This window comes from Neomonachus schauinslandi, chromosome 5 (genome assembly GCF_002201575.2).
Source record: "Neomonachus schauinslandi chromosome 5, ASM220157v2, whole genome shotgun sequence".
In the NCBI taxonomy this organism is placed as follows: domain Eukaryota; kingdom Metazoa; phylum Chordata; class Mammalia; order Carnivora; family Phocidae; genus Neomonachus; species Neomonachus schauinslandi.
Window position 1 is genome coordinate 27,123,536 of NC_058407.1, and position 24,632 is coordinate 27,148,167.

At 40.8% G+C, this 24,632-nt stretch overlaps 1 protein-coding gene across 1 annotated transcript in view; it reads left to right on the forward strand.

The window, feature by feature from the left end:
- Positions 1 to 259: 259 nt before the first annotated feature.
- The window catches only part of UBE2N (ubiquitin conjugating enzyme E2 N), a 38,552-nt gene continuing 14,179 nt past the window's right edge, over positions 260 to 24,632 (forward strand). The window contains exon 1 of the mRNA XM_021687520.1: positions 260 to 501. Coding sequence (XP_021543195.1) covers positions 472 to 501 — 30 coding nt within the window. The 5' untranslated portion in view covers positions 260 to 471. The remainder of the gene's footprint in view (positions 502 to 24,632) is intronic.

Consider the following 24,632-nt stretch of genomic DNA (forward strand, 5'->3'; position numbering starts at 1 on the left):
AACGTTGAATGAACAAACAGACGAACGGATGAATGAATGGGCTGCGCCCGCGGCTGGGCCTCTCTTACGTCGCTCACTGGCGCAGGCGTGCCCGCGGTAAGAGGCCTGCGGGGCGTCGGCCGCGTAATCCCACCGTCGCGCGGCGGGCTCGGCCACGAGCGCCAGAACTCCGCGCCGCCTCGCGTCTCCTCCCCCAAGTCCCTGCCCCGCCGGGGCTCGTCACTTCCGCCACCCCCAGGCCGGGGCTGGGGCGGGGAACGCGGGGGAGGGGGCCAGGTCCTAGGGAAGCCCGCCCGCGCACGAGCAGGGACTACATTTCCCGAGGGGCCTCGGCGGCGGCGGCGCCGGCAGCGGCGGCGGCGGCGGCGGGCGCGGCAACGTCCCCCGGAAGTGGAGCCCTGGACTTCCACTCGTGCGTGAGGCGAGCGGAGCCGGAGTCGAGACCAGAGGCCGAACTCGGGATCCGACAAGATGGCTGGGCTGCCCCGCAGGATTATCAAGGTAACCGCCCAGGCCAACCCCCGGCTCTGCGCTTTGCTCTTGGCGGCTTGGCAGACCGTGCGGCTCGGCTCCTCCCTTCCTCGGGCCCCCGGCCCGCGCTGGGAGGCCCCAGGCCAGCGCGGAGAGGGTCTGGCTGTGGCGGCGAGGGAAGTCAGGCGCTGGGGAGGGGGCTCCAGAGAGACTTCCGGCCGCGGTGGGGCAGCCAGGCGGCGGGGACCGGGGGCTTCCCTGTGGCCGCCCTGCGGGCGGGGAAGGCCTGGCCTGCACCCTGGCGGAGGGTGGGGCCGCGGGGTTGCGGGGTTCTAGTCTTGGGCGCGGGCCGGCGCGGGCCTCCGCGGCCTCTCAGACCACCCGGGAGGAGGCCGCGGGCGCGCGCGAATCGTGGCGGGGCCCGGACTCAGGGCGGGAGTTGTGGCCCGACACAGCCCCTCGGCCCTGGAGCCTTCTTTCGGGCCGGGCGGGAGCGCGGGGGAGCGGAAGCCCCGGGTTCAGAATGAATGAACCAGGAGCGTGATGCCGGGCGGGGCCCTGTGCCCCAGGAGGCGGCTCCGGGAGGGCCGCGCGTCCTGCAGCCGTAGGCACATGTTCGCCGCAGGCTGCGGGGGTCGAGGGACACGAGGCTGCGCGCCCCTCTGCCCTCGCTTTCGTTATCTCCTCTCTTTTAAATACGTTTCCGCTCGTTATCTCTGTGATTTCACTCTGGTTGGCAAACTCTTTGAGAGCGGTTTCTGCTCAGAGGAAGTAGTGTAACACAACATGGGGGGGGGAGAGGCAGAGCAGGTATGGGGGACTTGGTGAAATCCTTTGCCTCTCGATTTTATGCACTTTAATGTTTAAACTGTTCCAATACATATGGAACTATGAAAAATGGACATATTGGTTTTGTAAATCCTTTACATAATATCAGGTCCTCAGATGTACGGTATTTCTTGCAGTACATAAAAGCAAAACGTTGAAATTTCTTGTCATTTTTAATGAAAATTTTAGTTGAACTTCTGTGTTCCTTAATATGCGAGTTAAAGTGACTAAATTGCAGCATCATTTTCTTTATATAACCTGGTGAACGTGCATTTAATCTAGCTTGTTCTGAAGTTTGAGGGGAGATGCATACTAAATTCAAGATCTTTTAATGGGTGATGTATTGTGCAGTGTTTCGTGCAACTTAAATATATCTGAGATGGGGGGATGTCTCTGACCTCGAGTGGCTTGATTTGGAGAAATAAGACTTTTTTTTTTTTTTTTTTTTAAGATTTTTTTTATTTGAGAGAGACAGCAAGAGAGGGAACACAAGCAGGGGGAGTAGGGGAGGGAGAAGCAGGCTTCCCGCTGAGCAGGGAGCCCGATACGGGGCTCGATCCCATGATCCTGGGATCATGACCCGAGCCAAAAGCAGACGCTTAACGATTGAGCCACCCAGGCGCCCCGAAATAAGACTTTTTATAAGGTAGAAATTCTTAGAAATTAGAGAAGTAGCATAGATTGTCATTGTGTGCTGCAGTCTAATGTGAACTTTCATGGTGCAAAATTTGTATTATGGATTTGTCTCAGACTCTGTCCAAGGCAGTTAAATTGCTGTATGCGTTGGATGGTCCTTAACAATGTGGTTTTCCTCACATGACCCCAATCATGTTTATTGAAGCCCCAGTTGAAAATGAGAGATGGGGGGTATCTAGCTGTACACCAGATGTCTTCAAATTTTTGTTTCCTGTATTCAGGTTATTTATTGACTACATACTACAAATTGATATTCATAATAATTCTCCAAAATACGTAATGAACTGAAGATTTAACATTTTTTCCAGTTTTGCTTGATTCTGGACACACTCTGTGGTAATATGAAAGCCTTGGATGGAAAAATAAATTCTGTGAAACCTTCTTTAATAAAGTTACAGAAATGATTTATGGCAGTGAATTGAAGTCCTCATAATTCAGTTTTTTTGGCACACAATTTAGTTTACACTAGGTATTTTCATTTTACTATTTTAACCAATACAGTGATAATTCATAAATATGGTCTTAATTTTACAGTATCTTGTTGATAGCACCTCTTTAATAAAAGGTGACTTCATTTGGGTTTTATCTTGGAAAAGTTAGGTGGTTTTACTTTAATGGTCATTTATAGCTTAGCTTAAAAGAACTGTTTTCTCCAATCCCTAGGAAAGATTACAAGACTATAATGTGTTTTCTAGTGCTTACCATTGTATTATGTATATTTTCCCATTATCAGTGAAAAAAATTTTTTTAAGATTTGTTTATTTGAGAGAATGTGTGCGGAATGAGTGGGGGGAGGGGCAGAGGGAGAGACTCTCAAGCAGTTTCCCCGCTGAGCATGGAGTCCCAGACTGGGCTCGATCCCAAGACCCGTAAGATCATGACCTGAGCCGAAACCAAAAGTTGGGTGCTCAACCTACTGAGCAACACGGTACCCAAAAATGTTTGTTTTTTAATCAGAATTTTTAAAAAGTTTGCCTCTTTTTTGTCATCTGCAATACAGGATTCTATGTGGAATATGCTGGTGGTGGTGGTGCAGGGTAGGTAGCTGTACTGTCCTGAACTGTAGGAACACACCGTCTTTCATTGGACAGCTGTTAATAGGATGCTGTTTACCTCCAACTGGTCATTATTTACATTTGCAAAATTCTTTTTTTTTTTTTTTAAGATTTTATTTTTAAGTAATCTCTACACCCAACGTGGGGCTTGAATCCACAACCCTGACAACAAGAGTCGCATGCTCCACCAACTGAGCCAGCCAGGTGCTCCTGCATTTACAAAAGTCTTATACCATTTAATACTTGTAGATCTTGATCTTGTGAAGTAGACTACCTTTATAGTCTAGAAACCCATTCAAATGACTTTCTTAGGGTCTTAAAACTGGCAAGGGACAGAACTTGGATCTTGACCCAGTGTGACCTTCCCCTGCCTCTTGTTATTATGAAATGACAATGTATGTAAATATACTTTTTTTTTTTAAAGATTTTATTTATTTATTTGAGAGAAAGAGAGAGAGACAGAGAAACAGCATGAGAGGGGAGAGGGTCAGAGGGAGAAGCAGGCTCCCCGCTGAGCCGGGAGCCCGATGTGGGACTCGATCCCAGGACTCCGGGATCATGACCTGAGCCGAAGGCAGTTGCTTAACCAACTGAGCCACCCAGGCGCCCGTAAATATACTTTGATAACTTTAATTAACTATACAGATATAAGATGATTTTTTTGAATTATTATTCACTCATTTCCTGTCCTACTCAGATTCCCATATACAGTCCACTAGCAAATTCCCTAGGGCATCAACTTTCAAAATATATTCTTAATCAGCTACATTTACCCATCTCTCTGAAACCACTGTTCAATTCCATCATTTGTTGCCTAGCCTACTGTATTAGTCTCCTAAGCAGCAGCTAGTGTTACTTTCTAAAAATATAGATCATATCACTCCCCTTCTCAACTCTACAAAGGTTCTCCATCACACTTAGAATAAAATCTTGACTTTTTCCCCCGTAGTTACAAGGCCTTCCTTGCATCTGCCTACCTCTGAGGTCATCTCCTACATGTCTGTCCTTGGGTCACTCTACTGTAACCACAATGTTGCTTTGCTCAGTCTGAACAATAAGAGGCTAAGTTTATTCCAGTCACGGGGCTTTCCTTCTGTTTACTACATTACCTGTTTTGGCGTATCGTTCAGTTCTTGGCTCACATGTCATCCTCAGAGAGGTCTACCTTAATTATTCCAAAACACATTTTTCCTCTCCCCTTCCCTTAGAGTTCCTCATTATCCCCGTATTTCCTCCTCTCCTCTCTATAGCACTTATCACTATTTGAAGTTATATTATTTATTCTTTATCTCTGCGCCTACTAAAGCTCCACGAAGGCAGGGATTCTTAGATGACTTGGGCATTGCTCTCATCCCTAGAGGATGTAGTGTAGTAGGCACTGAAATATTGAATGAATGAATGAATGTGCTTCAATCTTTGGAAGAAAGTTTTAGGAGAATTATTCTATATCATAATTTGATGTTATTGCTTAGTAGATTTCTATCTAAATCAATGTCTGAGCTAAAAGTTAATCTCTAATTCATTAAAAAATCAATTTTTTATTTTGTCTAATAGGAAATACATGGAGTGCAGCATTTGAAAGGTTCTAACAGGTACATGGAGAAAGTTAAAGACTCTCTCATCTGCCCTTCAGCATTCCACTTGCCTGCCCAGACAACCATAATTTTTACTGTGTATTCTTCCAGAAAGACCAAAGAGATTTAGTATGTATATTTAGGCCTATTCCCCTCCTCCTGATGCAAATACTTTAATCTCCTCGCCCCCCACCAATCTATCTTTTTTTCTTATTTTTTTTTAAAGATTTTATTTATTTGAGAGCGAGAGAATGAGAGACAGCATGAGAGCAAGGAGGATCAGAGGGAGAAGCTGACTCCCTGCTAAGCAGGGAGCCCCATGTGGGATTCGATCCTGGGACACCAGGATCATGACCTGAGCGGAAGGCAGTCGCTTAACCAACTGAGCCACCGAGGCGCCCTGCCCCCACCAATATATCTTTGAGGCGACTCATTTTTAAAGGGGTTCTTTGTGGAACCATGTAGTTAGACCTTAATTTAACCAATTGTTTATTGCTGATTTAGATTGTCTCTAAAATTTGCTATACAAAATGCTGTGATGAATGGTTTTATAGTTAGTGGTATTTTGCACAAGTGTGAGTTACACTGAATCTTGGCAGTTCTTTGTTTTGCTAGAATTTTAGAATTTGCTTTTTTCTCTCTTCTCCTCGGCCAGAACTCTTTTAGTCTCTAAAAGTGACTGAGCAATTAAAGCTTAAAATCACGTAGGTTAAAAGAAACTAAAATAAGAAGTCCTTCCTAATCGGTTCCTCATAAAGAATTAGAGTTACTTTGGGAGAAGATAAATGAGATCTGTAGTTGTGGCCTTGGTCAATAATTTATTTAAGATTTACAGTTTAGGGGCGCCTGGGTGGCTCAGTTGTTAAGCGTCTGCCTTCGGCTCGGGTCATGATCCCAGAGTCCTGGGATCGAGCCCCACATCGGGATCCCTGCTTGTCAGGAAGCCTGCTTCTCCCTCTCCCTCTCCCACTCCCACTCCCCCTGCTTGTGTTCCCTCTCTCGCTATGTCTCTGTCAAATACATAAATAAAATCTTTAAAAAAAAAAAAAGATTTACAGTTTACATGTTACTTTAACAGAATGATGTTCTTTTGTCTTCTCAAAGTTAATCGTGAAGACAGTAGAATACAGCTTTGAGAACAATAGTTAACTTACTCAAGGAGTTGACTTATTTGATTAAAACCTGGCAAACCAACCTGCTCAGAATAGATTTTCACCAGTCTTTCCTAGAATTTATTCTTCTGTTTCGTAAAAACTCATAATGGTCTGACTCAGCATTGAACTTGAGTTCTATATACTTTTTACTTTAATAATTGTAATTTTTAAAAATACAGATATCACTTTTTTCCTATCACTATTTAAAAGCGATTCATTTGATATCTGTTCTAGTACATAAGGTAGTTTTTAGTGAGAAAAGTGATTCAGATAACTGGCCCTATTTTTGAGCCTTGAAGGTCTGACCAATAATTTTTTCCCATTTATTTTTGATTTATTTATTTATTTATTTTAAGATTTTATTTATTCATTTGAGAGAGATACGGAGAGAGAGAGCATGAGCAGGGGGGAGACAGAGGGAGAGGGAGAAGCAGGCTCCCCGCCGAGCAGAAAGCCCAATGCGGGGCTCGATCCCAGCATCCTGGAATCATGACTTGAGCCGAAGGCAGACGCCCAACCATCTGAGCCACCCAGGTGCCCCAATTTTTTCCCATTTAAAAAAAGGCATGAAAATCTAACATGTTGAGGATGGACTTGTTATATGTAGTTAAAGCATCCTTAGGAAACTGATAAACTCTTATAGTAAAAACTTGACCAGAAACATTATGGTTCTTGTCTCTTTCGGTTGTTGTCCCAGTTTAAGAATTTTCTGTTAAGAATTTTTTTGGGTCACCTGGGTGGCTCAGTTGGTTAAGCGTCTGACTCTTGATCTCACCTCAGGTCATGATCTCAGAGTTCTGAGATCAAGCCCTGCTTCCAGCTCCATGCTCAGTGGGGCATCTGCTTGAGATTCTGTCCTTCCCTCTCCCCCTCCCTCCCTTTGTGGTCTCTTTCTTCAAATAAATCTTAAAAAAAAAACAAACTTTTTTTTGACCATTCTAGAATAATAAACCATATTTTTTATATATGACTTCTGGGGATTCAGGTTCTTGACAGGCTTATTTGTGAATCCTCTTTGTCTCCATGGATTCCAAGTTAAGAATCCCTGGACTGGGGCACCTGGGTGGCTCAGTCGTTGAGCGTCTGCCTTCGGCTCAGGTCATGGTCCCAGGGTCCTGGGATCGAGCCCCACATCGGGCTCCCTGCTCCACGGGATGCCTGCTTCTCCCTCTCCCACTCCCCCTGCTTGTGTTCCCTCTGTCGCTGTGTTTCTCTCTGTCAAATAAATAAATAAAATCTTTAAAAAAAAAAAAAAGAATCCCTGGACTACTTTTGGTAGTGATTACATTTTCAGGTTATAGAGCGCTTGGGTGGCTGAGTTGTTAAGCATCTGCCTTTGGCTGGGGTCATGATCCCAGGGTCCTGGGATCGAGTCCCACATCGGGCTCCCTGCTCGGCAGGAAGCCTGTTTCTCCCACTCCCACTCCCCCTGCTTGTGTTCCCTCTCTCACTGTCTCTCTCTCTCTGTCAAATAAAGTCTTTAAAAAAAATTTTTTTTCAGGTTATAAGGATACTGTTTAATTTACTGCCTAATGTTTTGATTATGAAATGTGGGCATAATTGAAAGTAAATTAAAAAAAGCAGTTGAATGTTTTTTTTTAAGCTTCTCTGTGTCAAGCACTTTCTTTAGTCCAGGTTGATCAACTCTCACATTAGAATTGAGTTTTGTCAAAATATCAAACACTTCTGACTGTCTACCATTCTATGTAACTATGGCATCAGAGATAATATGCATTCACTTTGGGGGCGCCTGGGTGGCTCAGTTGGTTAAGCGACTGCCTTCGGCTCAGGTCATGATCCTGGAGTCCCGGGATCGAGTCCCACATCGGGCTCCCTGCTCAGCAGGGAGTCTGCTTCTCCCTCTGACCCTCCTCCCTCTCATGCTCTCTGTCTCTCATTGTCTCTCTCGCAAATAAATAAAATCTTAAAAAAAAAAAAATTAAAAAAAAATATGCATTCGCTTTGCAGAAGTTCTAAATTTTTTCCACACTGTGACCACTTATAGCTATAGAGTTTTATACATTAGAGGATGCCCATCTTTTTCCTTCTCTGATGAGTCTGTAGGCCAAAGAATTTGGATGATTAGGATTCTGCTGCAAGTTGGTAACTTCGCTTTTTTCCCTATACCCTGTAGGATGGTTTACTTGTGTGAAAACGATTTTAAGAAGCAAATAAGTTGTACTACAGATTGAGGTAGTATGGATTGTGAACATACATTTAAATCTGTTACTGTGAGTAATAGATGTTTATGCACTAGAGAAATAAATACCAGAAACAAGGGAATGAGGATAGCATTCACTAGGGGCTTTGGGCATTACAATTGTAGTCATCAGTTTTGATGTAGGTGCCTAATTATTATATAATTTTACTTTCTAAAAACAAAGTAGATCTGAAAGGCATATGTAGTAATTTTATATCAAGAAATATTCCTTTTTTGTATGAAACATGTGTTAGACTGTTATTTTATTATACAGTTGAAATTTTCTTTGCAAATGTATATGAAAGACATCAGCATGGATATATAAATTAGGAGATGGAATAATAGGGAATCAGTTAACGTCCCTTGAAATCTTAGCAACTTCTAAAAGTGCTTAAGTATTTTTTGTTTGTTTTTGAAATGTTAAATAGTTATCTTTAATTTGTGGATTAGATAGGATGTAGGATCACCATAGTCTGAGAACTGTGGCGCTAACATCTCTGGTGGCAGAAACCATTATTGTGTGATTGGAAGAACTGGATAACTGGTAAAAAGCCCTCAGAGAATCAACAGAAAGACTTCTTTATTAGCTATTCTTTCAAGAGCTATACCACACTATTCATGGTATTTTATGTTTTTAAAATCCTGGTTGTAGCTATTCGAAAATCCCTTAAGGATACTTAGAAATAAAAATTTTTATTATTCTGATATGGCCTGCAACTGAGATGTTTCTAAATGATTAGGATTCAGCTATAATTTAAAGTTATTTTATTTTATTTATTGATAAATAAGTAATCTCTGTGCCCAACGTGGGGCTCAAACTCATGATCTTGATGTCAAGAGTCACATGCCCTGCTGACTGAGCCAGCCAAGGGCCCTTAAGTGCTTTTAGACATTGTTTTCAGAATCTGATGTTGACGTATTTTGCTTTTTGGCTAATCTGTTCAGATTTTCAAACTTCTTTAGTTTTCAGTATGTCTTGATCAGTAATTTGGTCTGTTTTGAGCAAATCTGTTTTTATTTTCAAAGTCTTTACAGTCTAGTGATTAAAGGCATTGTAGTCAGGAAGATACTAGAAAGAAGCATTACAGATGTTATCTTTGTGTCTTGAGACTATGGGTGCCTTTATTTACAACTTTTTAAGATTTTTAAAAATAATTTATACTAAGGAAAATGTTATTCCCATAAAGTGTCTGTGTATTTATGACCCTTAAGGACAATTGGGATTACCATCCCCTTCTCCTCTTACTATAGGGCAGGGACAAAAGTGACTTTACTAAGCTAGTAAGAGCCCAAGGCCAAATTTCATTCTTCTATGAAATTGCGATTTCTCTGCTTTTTTATTATCCCTTTTTTTGGTCCATTCTTAAGACATTTTCAGTTCAAATAAATGGACATTTACTGGATGCATATGTATTTAGCACTAAGCCTGGTGAACAAGAAGTGCATCACTATCTAAGGGAAAACTCAGTCACGAAACAAGAAATTAAAATGAGGTGTGTTAGGGCGCCTGGGTGGCTCAGTCGTTAAGCGTCTGCCTTCGGCTCAGGTCATGATCCCAGGATCCTGGGATCGAGTCCCACATCGGGCTCCCTGCTCTGCGGGAAGCCTGCTTCTCCCTCCCGCACTCCCCCTGCTTGTGTTCCCTCTCTCGCTGTGTCTCTCTCTGTCAAATAAATAAATAAAATCTTTAAAAAAATAAAATAAAATAAATAAAATGAGGTGTGTTATGAGAAAAGATACACATGGGATTTACCATAGCCTGAGGATGAAGGATAGTAAGGTTGTGGGAATGTTTTTAAAGTTGAAGGAGGGAGGGGCGCCTGAGTGGCTAGTCGGTTAAGCCGCTGCCTTCGGCTCGGGTCACAATTCCAGGGTCCTGGGATCGAGTCCCACATTGGGCTCCCTGCTCCACGGGGAGCCTGCTTCTCCTTCTCCCCCTCCCCCTGCTTGTGCTCTCTCTCTCTCTGTCAAATAAATAAAATCTTAAAAAAAAACAAAGTTGAAGGAGGGAGAATGAGTTTTGGGTAGATGGAATAGCAGGTAGGAAAGCTGGAAAGAGAAAAAGAGGAAGAGGAAGAGTACACAAAAGTATACCATATTCCAGGAATCTAGTATGTGTGATGGATAGTGTCTTATGTAATTATTAGGGTCCTATCAAGAAGTATTACTGTCTAATTACTAAGTTTAGAGAGTTGGAATCAAAAATTGTTGGGTAAAGAATTTTGAATTGTTAAATTCAGACAGTGTATGAATCATTCACCAGAGTGTGGTGTGACAACTGTTCCTGAAGTGAGATTGGTCATACAGTTTTTATTATGTAAGATATCTTTTATTGAACACTTACTATGTGCTAGGCACTGTTCTAAGCATGTTACATGCATTAATTTATTTAATTCTGACAGCAAACCTATGATATGAATATTAATTTTAGCCCTGCGTTACAGATGGGGAAACCTGCACAGAGGGGTTAAGTGGTTGGTGGAGCTGTGATATGAACTTAGGCAATCTAAATCTATGGACAGCAGGTGCTGTAGATGAAATGCACCAGAGCTTATCTGCCCCTAGATAATAACTGGCAGTGTTTGTATGATCATTTGGACAAATGAAGTGGAAAAATATTTCATTGCAGACTCTAAGTGTTTAGCTTTCTTGTTTTTCATCAGAAGTCTCCTTATTGTAGTTTAATTAGAGGCTTTTGCACAAGTGAGTCCCTGTTTAGAATAGTTTCACTTAAGATGGAATGACTTTGGTCTGGTGTGGTGTATTCCTCTCTTGCCCTCCTGGATTCTTTGATTTGGGGGAAGTCTGTGGTTCGGGTGACAAGGAACTAAAGAGCAGCTATTCCTTCTTTCCTGCTGTTTCTTACCAGCAAAATACATTTGAGGTATCACTGCATCAGAGCATAACCTCTCTAATGTTAATTTTTTTCCTTTTTTTTTTTTTTTTAAGATTTTATTTATTTGGAAGAGAGAGACAGTGGGAGAGGAAACACAAGCAGGGGGAGTGGGAGAGGGAGAAGCGGGCTTCCCGCTGAGCAGGGAGCCTATGCTGAGCAGGGAGCTGATGCTGAGCAGGGAGCCGGATGCAGGGCTTGTGGGATCATGACCTGAGCTGAAGGCAGACGCTTAACAACTGAGCCACTCAGGCGCCCCTCTAATGTTAATTTTAAACAAGAATTTTTTCATTCAGTAAGCCTAAAAATAGATTAGAATTATCTTACACTCCTTTATATATTAAATGGAATTTTGGTTTTCAACCCAGGGAGGGTGTTTGTACCTGAGTTAATTTCCTCACTCCCATTTGGAGAGAAGGCCAAGCGCTGTTCCAGTATAAGTCCCCTACACGCCTGCACATGCTATAATTCTTGCTTTGGCTTTTTAGAAAAGATATTTTTCACAGTTGGAGGCACAGTGATTTATAGCTATAAAGCTTGAAATTTCTTACCCTTAGCTGTAAAAGAGCTATTCCCATTAAGTAACATTTTTTCAAATAAAGCACTCTGTCCACCCTGTCTTTATTGGTGCCCGTCAGGAAAGGGTTAAACTGAAAGTGCTGCAGGCTCCATTCAGGTTCCTGCCACTGATGTGATTAGAGATCAGTGAATTCTTGGCCAAACCTTGCCTATTTCCTACCAGAATCTTCTCCCAGTTTAATTGGGACCGCTGTTTTGGGTGGTAGGAACTAGAAGACATTTTCTGTGAACACTTGTTTATAATCTGAGTACTTAATTCATGGTTGTGCATCAGAATTATCTGTGGCATTTGTAAATTTAACATATAGCAGCCCAGCATGTTTTTTGTTATGTTTTAAGATCTCCACATGATTTTTATGTGCACCTTGCAGAAATGAAGGCCTTGGGTATGCTTGGCTTCAATGCAAAGATGGTTAGAATGTGGGGGATACAAGATACAAGTAAAATCACATAGCCAGTACCTTCTCATACATAGAAAGCAAAGGTGTCAATGGGAACACCAAAGACATGACAGTCCAGGGTGGGGAAACCATCAAGATTGGTTTAGGGAGCGATATTTTTAGTGGGATGACATTTGAGCTAAATTTTGAAGGGTAAGTAGAAAAGTGAGGTGTGGCGGGGGGGAGTAGAATGTCATTCCAGGTTAGACATATCAAACTCCAGGAAGATACTTGAGCAGTGCTGAAGCTGTAACATGAGTCAGCACTTCTTTGCTTGGTACACAGACACTTTAAATGCAGTCTTAATTTGAAAAAGTTTTTTTCTTCAGAAGTGTTTGTGAATGTGTCATTTTGGAAATTCAGTTAATATACTAAGTATGTTATATACCAAAATAATTAATATGGATATTTTCCCCCTTCATTTTCTTTTGCTATTTCAGTCTTCAGTTTATAGATGAAATGGCTAACATCTTATGAATATGGAAGGAAAACCTAAATGCTTCATTTATTTTTTTGAAATATAACTCACATACCATAAGATTCATCCATTTAAAATGTACAGTTCAGTGGGTTTTAATAATTCAGAAAGTTTTGCAACTATCACCACTAATTCCAGAACATTTTCATCACCCCGAAAAGAAACCCTATACTCGTTAGCAGTCACTGTCCACCCCCCTAGTTCCTCAACCCTTGAGAACTGCTTATCTTTCTGTCTCTCTGGTTTCGTCTGTTTTGGACTTTTCATATAAATGGAATCATATAATACATGACTTTTTGTGTCTGGCTTCTTTCACTTAGCATGTTTTCAAGGTTCACATTATAGCATGTATCAGTACTTCATTCCCTTTTAAAGTTTTTAGCTCAAGTTTTCTGAGTAAATAACTTTTAAGAAATGACGATGCTGAATGAAGCAAAGCAGTAGTTTTATAAGGTAAATAGTTTGTATTGGTTCCCCAAAACTAGTCATATTTGAAACCTACATTCCTTTAGAACATTTAAGAAATATTCTTCAGCCTTGTGCACCATTATTTTTAAAAAAAATTGTCAGTGGTAGTAAATCTTTTTTTTTTTAGTGGTCGTAAATCTTTATCTTTGAAGATTGGACTTGATTGCTGGACACAGAAAATTAAGCTAATGCTGGTGAATAATGGTTAAGGATCAGCACTGACTTTTATTCTTATCTCAGGGTTTAAGAAACTTTGTGACCTTGGCCAAGTCATTTTCCCCAGGCCTCCGTTATTTCTGATTCCTGTTTTAAAATTTGATGATTATATGATCCCTTTGGGCAGAATTTGAAACAGTTAGAAAAAGCCATGTTCGCATAATCCTGGAACTGATTTTCCCTTTTGGCTTTTAAACTGGCTCTTAGGCAATTAAAAAAACAAACAAAACATAAATGCCAAGTGTTAGCATTATTCTGAAATAAATGTATACTTTTCCAGTATAACTAGTATGCAGGCCTGTATCCTATCAGCTTTGATAGTTTTGAAGCCTTTAAATGTTTATGTTCTCCTGGGCCTTTAAATGTTTATGTTCTCCTGGGGTTCAGACCTTGAACCTTTTCTCATTATATATTCTTCTGAACACCTTTATTTACTTTTACCTGGCTTCAGTCCACATTGATCAGTGATTCTAAAATCTAGTGCTGAATTTCAGGTCTCCAAATGCCTACTTTTTATCTCCGCTTAGATGTCTTGCAGACTTTTTTAAAAAAATTTTATTTTATTGTTAATCACCATACATTACATCATCAGTTTTTGATGTAGTGTTCCGTGATTCATTGTTTGCATATAACATTCAGTACGTGCCCTCTTTAAGATTTTTTTTTGTTTTGTTTTTATTTGCGAGAGAGAGAATGAGAGACAGAGAGCATGAGAGGGAGGAGGGTCAGAGGGAGAAGCAGATTCCCTGCTGAGCAGGGAGCCTGACGTGGGACTCGATCCCGGGACTCCAGGATCATGACCTGAGCCGAAGGCAGTCGCTCAACCAACTGAGCCACCCAGGCCCCCCAGTACGTGCCCTCTTTAATACCCATTACCAGGCTAACCCATCCCCCCCCCCCCCACCGTCCCCTCTGGAACTCTCAGTTTGTTTCTCAGAGTCCGTAGTCTCTTGTCTCCTGCAGACATTTTTAAATCAACCTTTTTTTTTTTTTTTAACAGAATGTATTCATTTTGCTGTCTCTCCTCATGAAACACTTAGTGTTTCTTCTTTATTATGTCAACATTAACCTAGTTGCCTGAGATTTACTTCTCCTCTTCCCTCCCCTTGCTTCGTTTCCACATTCAGTTTGCTAGTAAGCCCCCGATGGATTCAGCCTCAGAAATGTTTCTGGCTTCTCCTAACCCATTCCTGTCTTCTTCCAGTTGTCTTTTTATGTGGGCCCTTATTCATCCTCCCTTAATTGTTTTTGCAATAATCTCAGAACTCATCTCTCTGTCTTCACTTATTGCCCACCCATCTCCCTCCCTTCCCTTCCATCACATTATTCTAAAAACATTGATGTGATCATGTGGCTCTCCACTGTATATAGGGTAAAGTTCAAACTTTTTAACTTGACATATAAGCTGGCCTTTTTGTCTTGATTACTTCATTGGCATCTCTTTCCTCTTTCCCCTTTCTTATATAACTTCTGATAGTGATGCTGCTTACCAGCCAACATGATGTATTTTCCAACTTCTGAATTATGCCGTGTTTGCCGGGAAGCATCCTTCATCACATGTGACTGTCCAGCATTCTGTGTTTTGGGTTTGTTTCCTCTACTCTCTTGGGAAAACCTTGACAGTAGTCATCTTATGTTCTTAATAACAAGTAGGTGGTTTAGAATTAGAAATACTATTTTCTGTTACTTCTACAGGTTTCATGAAAAGAAAATCAGGGATAAAATATAAGTAGTTTGCTTTTTAAAAAATTTTTTTTATTTGAGAGAGAGAGCACGGGGAGCTCTCGAGGTGGGGAGGGGCACGGAGGAGAGGGAGAAGCAGACTCCCAGCTGAGCAGGGAGCCTGATGTGGGGCTTGATCCCAGGACCCTGGGATCATGACCTGAACCAAAGGCGGACGCTTAACCAACTGAGCCACCCAAGTGCCCCTAAGTAATTTGCTTTATTTTCTGGGATCCTTTTAAGGCACCTTCGGAAACAGATGTTGGTTCTATTGTTAGTCATTAATTATAGTGAAAAATATGTTTAAATTTTTTTTAGACAAATACAAACTGTATATTTAAGGTGTACAACATGATGTTTTGATATGTGTATACCTTTTGAAATGATTACCAAAAACTTATATCTTGTTACTTTCCATTGTTATCTTTTTTGTTGCTGTAAGGACACTTGAGATCTACTCAGCAAGTTTTAAGTATGCAATGCATTATTATTAACTGTCACATATGATACATTAGGTATATAGAACTTACTCATCTTACAACTGAAAGATTTTACTCTCTGATCAATATCTTCCCTTTTCCTCTACCTTCCAGCCTCTGTGGTAATCACTGTTCTACTGTTTGTTTGTTTTTAAAGATTCCACACATACGTGAGATCATGCATATTTGTCTTTCTGTGTTTGACTGACTTAGCATAATTTCCTTGTTGCAAATGGCAGGATTTCCTTAATTTTTATTTTTTATTTTTTAAAGATTTTATTTTTATTTATTTGAGACAGAGAGAATGAGAGACAGAGAGCATGAGAGGGAGGAGAGTCAGAGGGAGGAGCAGACTCCCTGCCGAGCAGGGAGCCCGATGCAGGACTCGATCCCAGGACTCCAGGATCATGACCTGAGCCGAAGGCAGTCACTTAACCAACTGAGCCACCCAGGTGCCCCTGGATTTCCTTAATTTTTAAAGCTGATGAAGAAATATTTTAATATGCTTTTCATAACCACTGGAAAAATAAAATATTTGGCACTGCCTGGGTCAAAGTTTTGAGCACTATATATACTTTTTAAAAAGCCTATAGATCTTTTTAAAGCCTGTACTTTTTAAAAAGCCTATAGATGGTTCACACACATACGTATTAGCCTTTCTGTATTCTACTGCTTAATTGATAATAGTGGATTAACCATAACAGGGCCATAAACAAAGGTGGAGAATTCCAATGCTGGCTCCCTTCATTGTAGGGATTACTGTAGCAGATTTTCCTGTGATAGGATGCAGCAGGACCCTGACAACCAAGAACCCAGTCCTAGTTGGTGAGCAGGCTTTCCGTTCCCTGTGCCCCACAGGTGTGTATTAAAAAATGCAGCTATTTAGGTCTACTGTCAATGAAAAAAGAAAGTAAAATTAGCATATGTTCCCTCTTAGGAGTAATCAAGTTACAGCAGTTTTAATATTCTTCGAGTGCACACATACACTTCTTTACTCCAAAGTGCTTCTTTATTTCTTGAGTTGAATCATCAGGCCAATTATGGTTATGAATTATGTGTGTTAATTTCTTAAACATTACAAGTATTTGTATGTTGAGTATCTGCTTTGTTCTTTATACTGATTATAGACAGTTCCCTCTGTTTATGGCAGACTGAAAAAAATTTAATTCTTTCTGGTTGGTATATATCAGCCACTTTTATATCATAAAGTCTGTCATATAGCTTCTGTTAGGAAACAGACACATATCTTGAGAAAATGTGATTAATTGCAAAGTACAGAAATGTTACCCGTTTCCCTCACTATTAAGAGTCTTATCTTTACTGAAAAAGCTTTGTGATGGGAGTGAGAAAGATTGAGAAGGGATATTTGTATCCTCTGGCAGGGAGATCCCAGGTATTGTCCCCTTCCTTAATCTTGTTTTCTGTAGGTTACCTTTTTCTTTAGATTCATTTGACTCCCATGTATGTGAAAGTGTTGCCTCAAAGTATTACAACGCTAAGCTGTGTGCAAAATTGCTGGACCCTATATCTTTTTGTCAGGGGTACTGGAGAAGTGTGGTTTGGGAGAAGTTGGTTGTATGGTGATTGGGAGTCTTAAAAATCTTGCCACATTATGGGCAAGATTTGGGTCATTCACACTTGGGTCTGTCTGTCTTTGAGCATATTATCAGATATTTCTCTGAAGAGCATCTAGCTGTAGTCTCCTGCTTTGAAAAGTGAGGAAGGGTGGATCTTAGTTGGTATAGTGTTGGTCCTGATGTCTGTGAAACTTACATATTGATACCAGTAAAACCACTTTTAAAAAAAATTGAAGTATGTTTGACACAGTGTAACATTGGTTTCAGGTGTTACAGCACAGTGAATTGAACAAGTTTATACCTTATGCTATGCTCACAAGTGTAGCTAGCATCTGTAACCATACAGTGCTATTTATTATAGTACTGTTGACTATATTCCCTATGCTGTACCTTTTATTTCCGTGACTTATTCATTCCATAACTGGAAGCCTGTATCTCCCATTCCTCTTCACCCATTTTGCTCATCCCCTCTGGCAACCATCAGTTTATTCTCTGTATTTATGTGTCTGTTTCTTTTTGTTTTGCTTCCTAAATTCCACATGAGTGAAATTATATTGTATTTATCTTTGTCTGTCTGACTTCACTTAACATTATGCCCTCTAGGTCCATCCATGTTGTCTAAATGGCAAGATCACATCCTTTGTAGCTGAGTAATATTCCACTATATACACAAACACAGACACACACCATATCTTCTTTTTCCATTCATCTATTGATGGATACTTGGGTTGCTTTCATATCTTGGCTATTTTATTTAATGCTACAATAAACATAGGGATAGGGATGCATATATCTTTTCGAATTAGTGTTTTTGAGTAAACCACCCTTTGAATCCTGAATTTGATTTTAGTTGCCAGATACGGGCATTGTGTTTTCTACCTTTTCAAGTGGAAGGGTTCCCAGACATCTAGGGACCTGAGGTGCTTGCATGGGCACCCTCTGGGGTTGGCATTTCCTTCACTGGCATAACTGCCCTTCTACTTCCAGCTATCCTTTTATCTTTTGCAGAGTGGAGGGCAAGGAGCCACTTGGAGGTGTATACTAGGGGTAGTACTAGGAGGTGTGCAGGCAGCTAGGCTTATCCTTACTGTGGCGATTCTGTGAACATGTGGGAGCTGTCACATATATAAAGTTGTTACTTGGGTGACTGAAAGGGTGAAAAGAGAGCTTTAAAGTATTGTGGAGGTAGAATAGGAAGCAGCTACCACTTCCAAGTCTGGGAAGAAAACAGAAAAAAAGATTGAAATTATTAAAATTGAGGAACTTGGGATGCAGAGCCCCATCTGGGATGCAGAACTCCGAAGAGAGTCCTGCCCTCTACAGGGACACATGACCATTAAGCTGGTGCTCTCAGTGTGGGGTAAACTGCAGATTGAATGACTGTGCTGCAGGGATGTTGGATGATGCTCACAGGCACCTCAGACAGACAAGAAACCCGGGAGAAGCACCTTCCCCCTCGTAGTCCCCCTTCAGCACCTCTCATCTGCAGGGTTTAGTGCCGAGTCCCTGGCAGAGCAGAAGTGTGGTTTGCAGAGTCCCGCCTCCAGAATCACAAAGTATAGAAGGATAAGTGAGAGACCATTATTTTACATCTGACAGAGATAAAATTTCCCAGTGTAGAGGTTTTAGAGATAGAAAGCTGCCTGACCTTCTGGCCCAGCCCACGATAGATAGGGAAAAGATGTGGTAGTATTTGGCTTGACTTCAGTCCTGCAGAATTAGGGATTTTGAGATTTTTAAAAAATGTTTTTGTTCTGGGGCACCTGGGTGGCTCAGTCATTAAGCGACTGCCTTCGGCTCAGGTCATGATCCCAGGGCCCTGGGATCGAGCCCCACATCGGGCTCCCTGCTCGGCGGGAAGCCTGCTTCTCCCTCTCCCACTCCCCCTGCTTGTGTTCCCTCTCTCATTGTGTCTCTCTCTGTCAAATAAATAAATAAAATCTTTAAAAAAAAATGTTTTTGTTTTGACTAAGCTTAGGGTAAGGGGACCGCTGCCACAACCCCCCCCCCCATACAGGCCATTTGTCAGGATTTTTTTTTAAAGTAAGCAACATATACCATAGATAAATGCCTTTGTTTCATATCAGTTGAATTTTTTCCCCCTCTTTTTTGGACCAACCCTCAAATCTTAGACCAGAACTGTGTGCATTCAAGCTAGGATGTTAGAGAAGAAAGTAGGCTTAGAGAAAGTGCCAGAGGATACAGGCAAATGGTACGTCAGGAGTTTACCCTTGCCCCTATCCTTGGTGACTGCCTCAGTTCTGAGGACACTCCTTCATACACTATTAGAACAAATTAAGAAACATTTTCTGTTTTTAGCTCAGATTCACCTTACAGTTACAACTCTGTCATTCACCTAACATGAATGTATAGATGGGAAGCGCTGCTGGAGGCTAAGGATTCCAAGTACCAGGTGTTAAGTGTAAAAGAGCCCTGGACTGCAGTGCACTTCTAATCCATGTTCTGCCACTTGTGTACATTTCTAGAGGTGGTTCTGAGGCTTAAATGAAACAACAGTATGAACATTCAGGTCAGTTTTAAGGATTAATTCTTTTGTCATCACTACACCTTGGATGTATTCCAGTTCTAACTAAATTTATCTAGCTTTCTAATTCATTAGCATCTGAAAATCCCATATCCTGCTGAGGGTTTGGCCATTTAGCAGTATTTTGAGATTTTCTTTTGTCTCTGGTTCTGGGATGGTATATGCATTTAACCCAAACACACAGTTCAGCCCTTTAAGCAGTTTCCATAAAAGAATCCACTATGTAGTTACAAGCATTTTGCAAGTTACGGATGTGATGTTGAATGAGCTTCTCTTGGAGCGGTGCAGTATGGCAGCCTTCTTAAAGGGTGTTTATTGGAGAGTTAGGAGTTTAGCAGCCAATGGTCATAAACCATCTCATTGGCTCTTGGTGTTTTTCCTCTAGGTTCTTCCCTCCTGCATTGCTCCACTGCAGCACCTCTCATCTGCAGAGTTTAGTGCGGAGTCCCTGGTCAGTGTAGCTCCTGCCTCTCAATCCCAATAAATACTCAGGTGAATAGGGGCCCTGTCTATCCAAATTAAGACCCACTCCCTGCCCTCAGCAAGCCCAAGACATACACTAAGCTTTTTCCCCCTTTTAAATAAACTCTATTAAGGTATAATTTACATACAAGTAATGCATCCATTTTAAGTGTACCATTTAAGTTTTGACAACAGCTATGAAACCACCATCTTAAGATTTAGAACATTCCATCCCAGCACAACACTTAATCAAAAGATTATACTGTTTTGAAGTATGTGTTTTCACTTACATAGAAGGATATTTTTCTGTGGTGTTACACATTCTCATAGGCTTTGGTGTGACCATTATTTCTGGAGCTGTACTTTTGAACACATTCACAGTTTTTCCTTGGGATAAATTCCAAGACATGAAATTTTAAAGGTTGGGTTAGCTTGTAATCCCACCAGCCATGTATATGAGAGCCAGTTTTTCCCATAACAGTAAATAGCATTTTTAAAAATTTTTGTCTATTCTGAGTTTTAAGGGTTGTCTTGATAATAAAATATTGTCACTTTCAAAATAGGGTTACTTAACAATGCTTATCCAATTTTCTTGGGTGATTTTATTTAAAAACATTTTTTCTTGCTTTTTTTGGTAAGTAGTACTTGGGCATGTTACAGAATTCAGCAAAAGGATACTAGCTTGAAGTATCGCCCACCTCTCAGCCATCTAATTACTTTCCTCAAGGAAACCACTCAGTTGGACCATTTACATCTGTTATTTTATAATTTTGTAAGCTTTTGTAATCTTTGTTTGAAATTTTGTTATTTTTGCTTAGGTGCAGTTTTACAACATATCATATTAGTTCACACTCCTAGCAAGCCCTATGTCCAGCATTCATACTATGTTGTTGCAGAGACTCTGGCTGTCCCACATGAAATGGGTGAATTTGACCCAGTACTATTGTACACAGATGCTCTATCATGTAATATGTCTGCCTCAGTATGTAAATTTGTACTTATTTCAGTTATATTAAAATCTGAGTTGTCTGGGTCATTTCTTTCTCTGGCTTAGTGGCACAGGACAAAATAATCATCTAAAATCACAGAAAAACAGAATATCTACTGAGTTATATACTCCAGCTGGATCTCTTAAGATTATTTAACTTTTGGGACGCCTGAATGGCTTAGTCGGTTAGGCGTCTGCCTTCGGCCCAGGTCATGATCCTGGAGTCCTGGGATCAAGCCCCGCATCAGGCTCCCTGCTCAGTGGGGAGCCTTCATCTCCCCCTCCCTCTGCCTCTCCCCCAACCTGTGCTCTCTCTCTTGTTTACTCTCTCTCTCAAATAAATAAAATCTTAAAAAAGGATTATTTAACTTTCAAACCAGACTGATAATGTGTGAAATATTAAAATCTCGAAAGTACTCAAGAAAATGAGATTAATTTCAAATTCTTCCAAAAACCTTGAGGTAGAAGACTGAATCTTTAATGTGTCAACCAGTTCTTATTAGCAAATGATCATTATTAAACTTGAGAAAGATGATTAGATTATCAAAGCTACTAAAGGGGCAAAAGAAATTTAAGCCTGATACTCTGGTGCTTAGTGTTTGGTCCTTTAAGTGCACAACTTGTAAGGAGAATGGCAGGGGCAAAGCTTTTGAGCAGAAGTATGAAATAGTTCATGAAGATTGGGTTTAAAACTTAAAAAAAAAAAAAAACCTTCCCCCCCCCCCCCCCCCATTCCTGCCTATATTTATGGCCACTTTCTGGAACCTTAAAACCTTGGGCTTACCATTTTTGGAAGTTCTTGAATCCCCCTTTACCCTCTCTGTATTTTTCTTTCAGTAGTAGTTAGGTCTGTTCATTCAGCCCTTATGGAATGTGAGACACTCTGTGGTGCTCAGTGTTGGGGCTGCAAACACTACACCTGGGCCTTGACTTATAGGGACTAGTGTAGCTGGGGAGTCAGTAGGGAGGAAAGTATGTAAGGGATAGCTTTGTGCAGAAGGTGCACCCATACCGCCCAATAATACTCTTGCTTTTTTAGTCAGTAGCATTTACTCAGCTGCTTACCTCTTAAGTGACAGTCGACTTTTCAAAATGGTAGAAATGCTGCTTTGTGGGCAAAATAACGTTTAGTGTGTTAAATGTCTTAGATCTACTTCCTAATTCTGAAGAGCAAAAAGATTTTGGGTATGTGGAGCTGTGTGGGTTATGTGTGGCAGGAGCACAGAATGTGGAGGTAGGCTTTCTGGGCTTGACTTGTAGCTGTGCCAAGTACTAGCTTGTGCAGCCCACTTGACCTCTACTTCTTTATCTGTTTAATACACTAATCTAGCTCTAAGGTGGTTGGGAGGGTTAGAGTGCAGAGAAGAGAGCTTACCATAATACAGTGAGCCTTATAGTGTTACTACTGTTTTCTGATTTTGCAAAGATGCTGCTTCACTGTAAATCTGGAAAGAATGAATTCCTTCTCAGTGTGGGTATACTTGTTTTCATCATTTATGTATTCCACAAAATGGATAACCTTAAACATAACCATCTGAAATAGGGCATAGATTTTCTTTCAAAGCACAGTGGATGCCCGTTTATCAGCGGTGGGTAGGAAAATGGGATGTTTGAGGTAAATAATCTGATTTTACTGGAATTATCGTTTTGATTCTATTAGAATTACCATATAATCAATTTTCCATGAGTTAGACAATAATAAAGTTGATTTGTATTGCTGCTAAACTGAAGTTTTATTCTTTAATCCATAGTATTTGGGATCTTGCACTGTACAGCTTCAGGGGGTGCTATTCATACAGACTGTGATGTTGAATGGGTTTCTCTTGGAGCGGTGCAGTATGGCAGCCTTCTTAAAGGGTGCTTATTTTGGGGGAGCCAGAATCCCTAATATCTAATTGCTTCCTGATTTATCTCAGAGTTAGTATGCAGTATTTTTTCTTGTGGTTTGGATTTTGGACAAAATTTTGTCAGTGGCACAATTGGATTGAGAATTTAAATCTGGACCAACTGTAACTTATTTTTGTTTGCCTCACTGAAAATTTCAGCTGCTCTGCTTCTGTCTTGTCTGTTAATATAAGCATAGGCCTTTCCTATTAGTGGAGACCTCAGGCATTTAGCACTTAAATTTTGTTGTGATTACCACATTTGAAACCTGAAGTAACTAGTGATCAAGGATTGAATAAGTAATACATGGTAGTTGCACCAGTATAGCCACTAGCTTGCAGGCCAGTAAAAGTGTCTGTTTATGCCACATAGTTGTGCAAGGAGTATTGATTACTTTACCTGTAAAGCAACCAGGAAAGTGGGATGCACTGACACAGTAAATGAAAAAAATGTGAAAATATTAAACTGTTTTAAAAGGGCTTTTGTCTTTATCAGAATTAATACAAACATACTAAAATGTTAACCAGATTTTAGTTATTAGGAGTATAGCTATTTAAGTCTATATTGTATTTTTCTTTAATGAGCAGGTGGGAAAGAATTGGGGAAAAAAGCAGGTACCATTAGCAACAAATTTCTTCTTTAGATATTGAGCATTGGCATAGATGCTAGGGATACAGTCCATAATATCTCTTCCCTCAGCAGGGAGGGCGAAATAGTGAACAGTAATTACAGTGTTAAAGAGTATTATGGGGTGCCTAGGTGGTACAGCTGGTTAAGCACCCTGCTCTTGGTTTCAGCTCAGGTCGTGATCTCAGCATCTTGAGATTGAGCCCTGCGTTGAGCTCTGCGCTCAGTGTGGAGTCTGCTTGGGACTCTCTCTCCCTCTTCCCTTCCCCCCTGCTACCTCTCAAATAAATCTTTAAAACAATAAGAGTATTATAAAAGGGGACCTTGTAGTAGGAGGGAGCATATAACAGTAAGATTTCATCCATTCCATTGTTAAAATATTCAGTCAATTTTAGTGCTAAGAGAACCTTTGAAATGTTGGAGGGACTAAATTTTAGGTGGTTGGGGAGGTTAAGTGAGTTTGTATGATTGTATAACAAATTGGTACAGTTAGGATTGGGATTAAATAGAGACGTCTTAGCTCCAGGTTTTTCCCTAGGAGGTATACCAGGCTGTCTAGTTGGAAGTTAACTCTTTTAATGTGAAATTAGCTCCTTCTTTAACAAAGGCTGTTAAACTAGATAGAAGTTCTTTGATAGAGAGGTTAGCTGACTTTGGTGCTCTCCTTTGACCTCATTTAATCCCAAAGAGATACTTAGCTTCTTAACCTCTTCATCTACCCCAGCCCCTGGTCCATTAACTCTTAACTTTTCTTCACTTTCTTTTCTATCTATTTAGGCTTTGTATTTTTAGCAAGCGATGGAGGTCAACTTTGGCTAGTTTAAGTAGAAATAGTATTTACTGAGTTATTAGGTATCTCACATAATCTTCAGGGGTGCCAAAGAAAGAGGCATTCAAACAAGGCTCACAGTCACATCATGGTGGAGTCTTCACTGCCACTATTGTGTGCCTCGTACTCTGCGGTTTGATTGCTGATACCAAGTACAGACTGCTACTCTAGAACCTCTTCCGTTGCTGTCTAGAGGTAACTACTGCTATTATCTCCAGAATGGATCCTTCTTTTGTATTTTAGCTTTGATGCACAGGTTTTGTGTGAGCCTAGGTCTCACATGCTTAGTAGAGAGTTAGGAAATTTTCTGAGACTAAAGCTTCTCCTGAGGAAGGTGGGGATCCATAAAGGTTGGGGGGTATTATTCCCCAACAAGGCTGTTCTGCCTGTCAGGTGGTCTAAAGGAATGACGAACATCCACTATGAACCTCATTTTTCTTATGCTGCCAGACATAATCCTGTGTGAC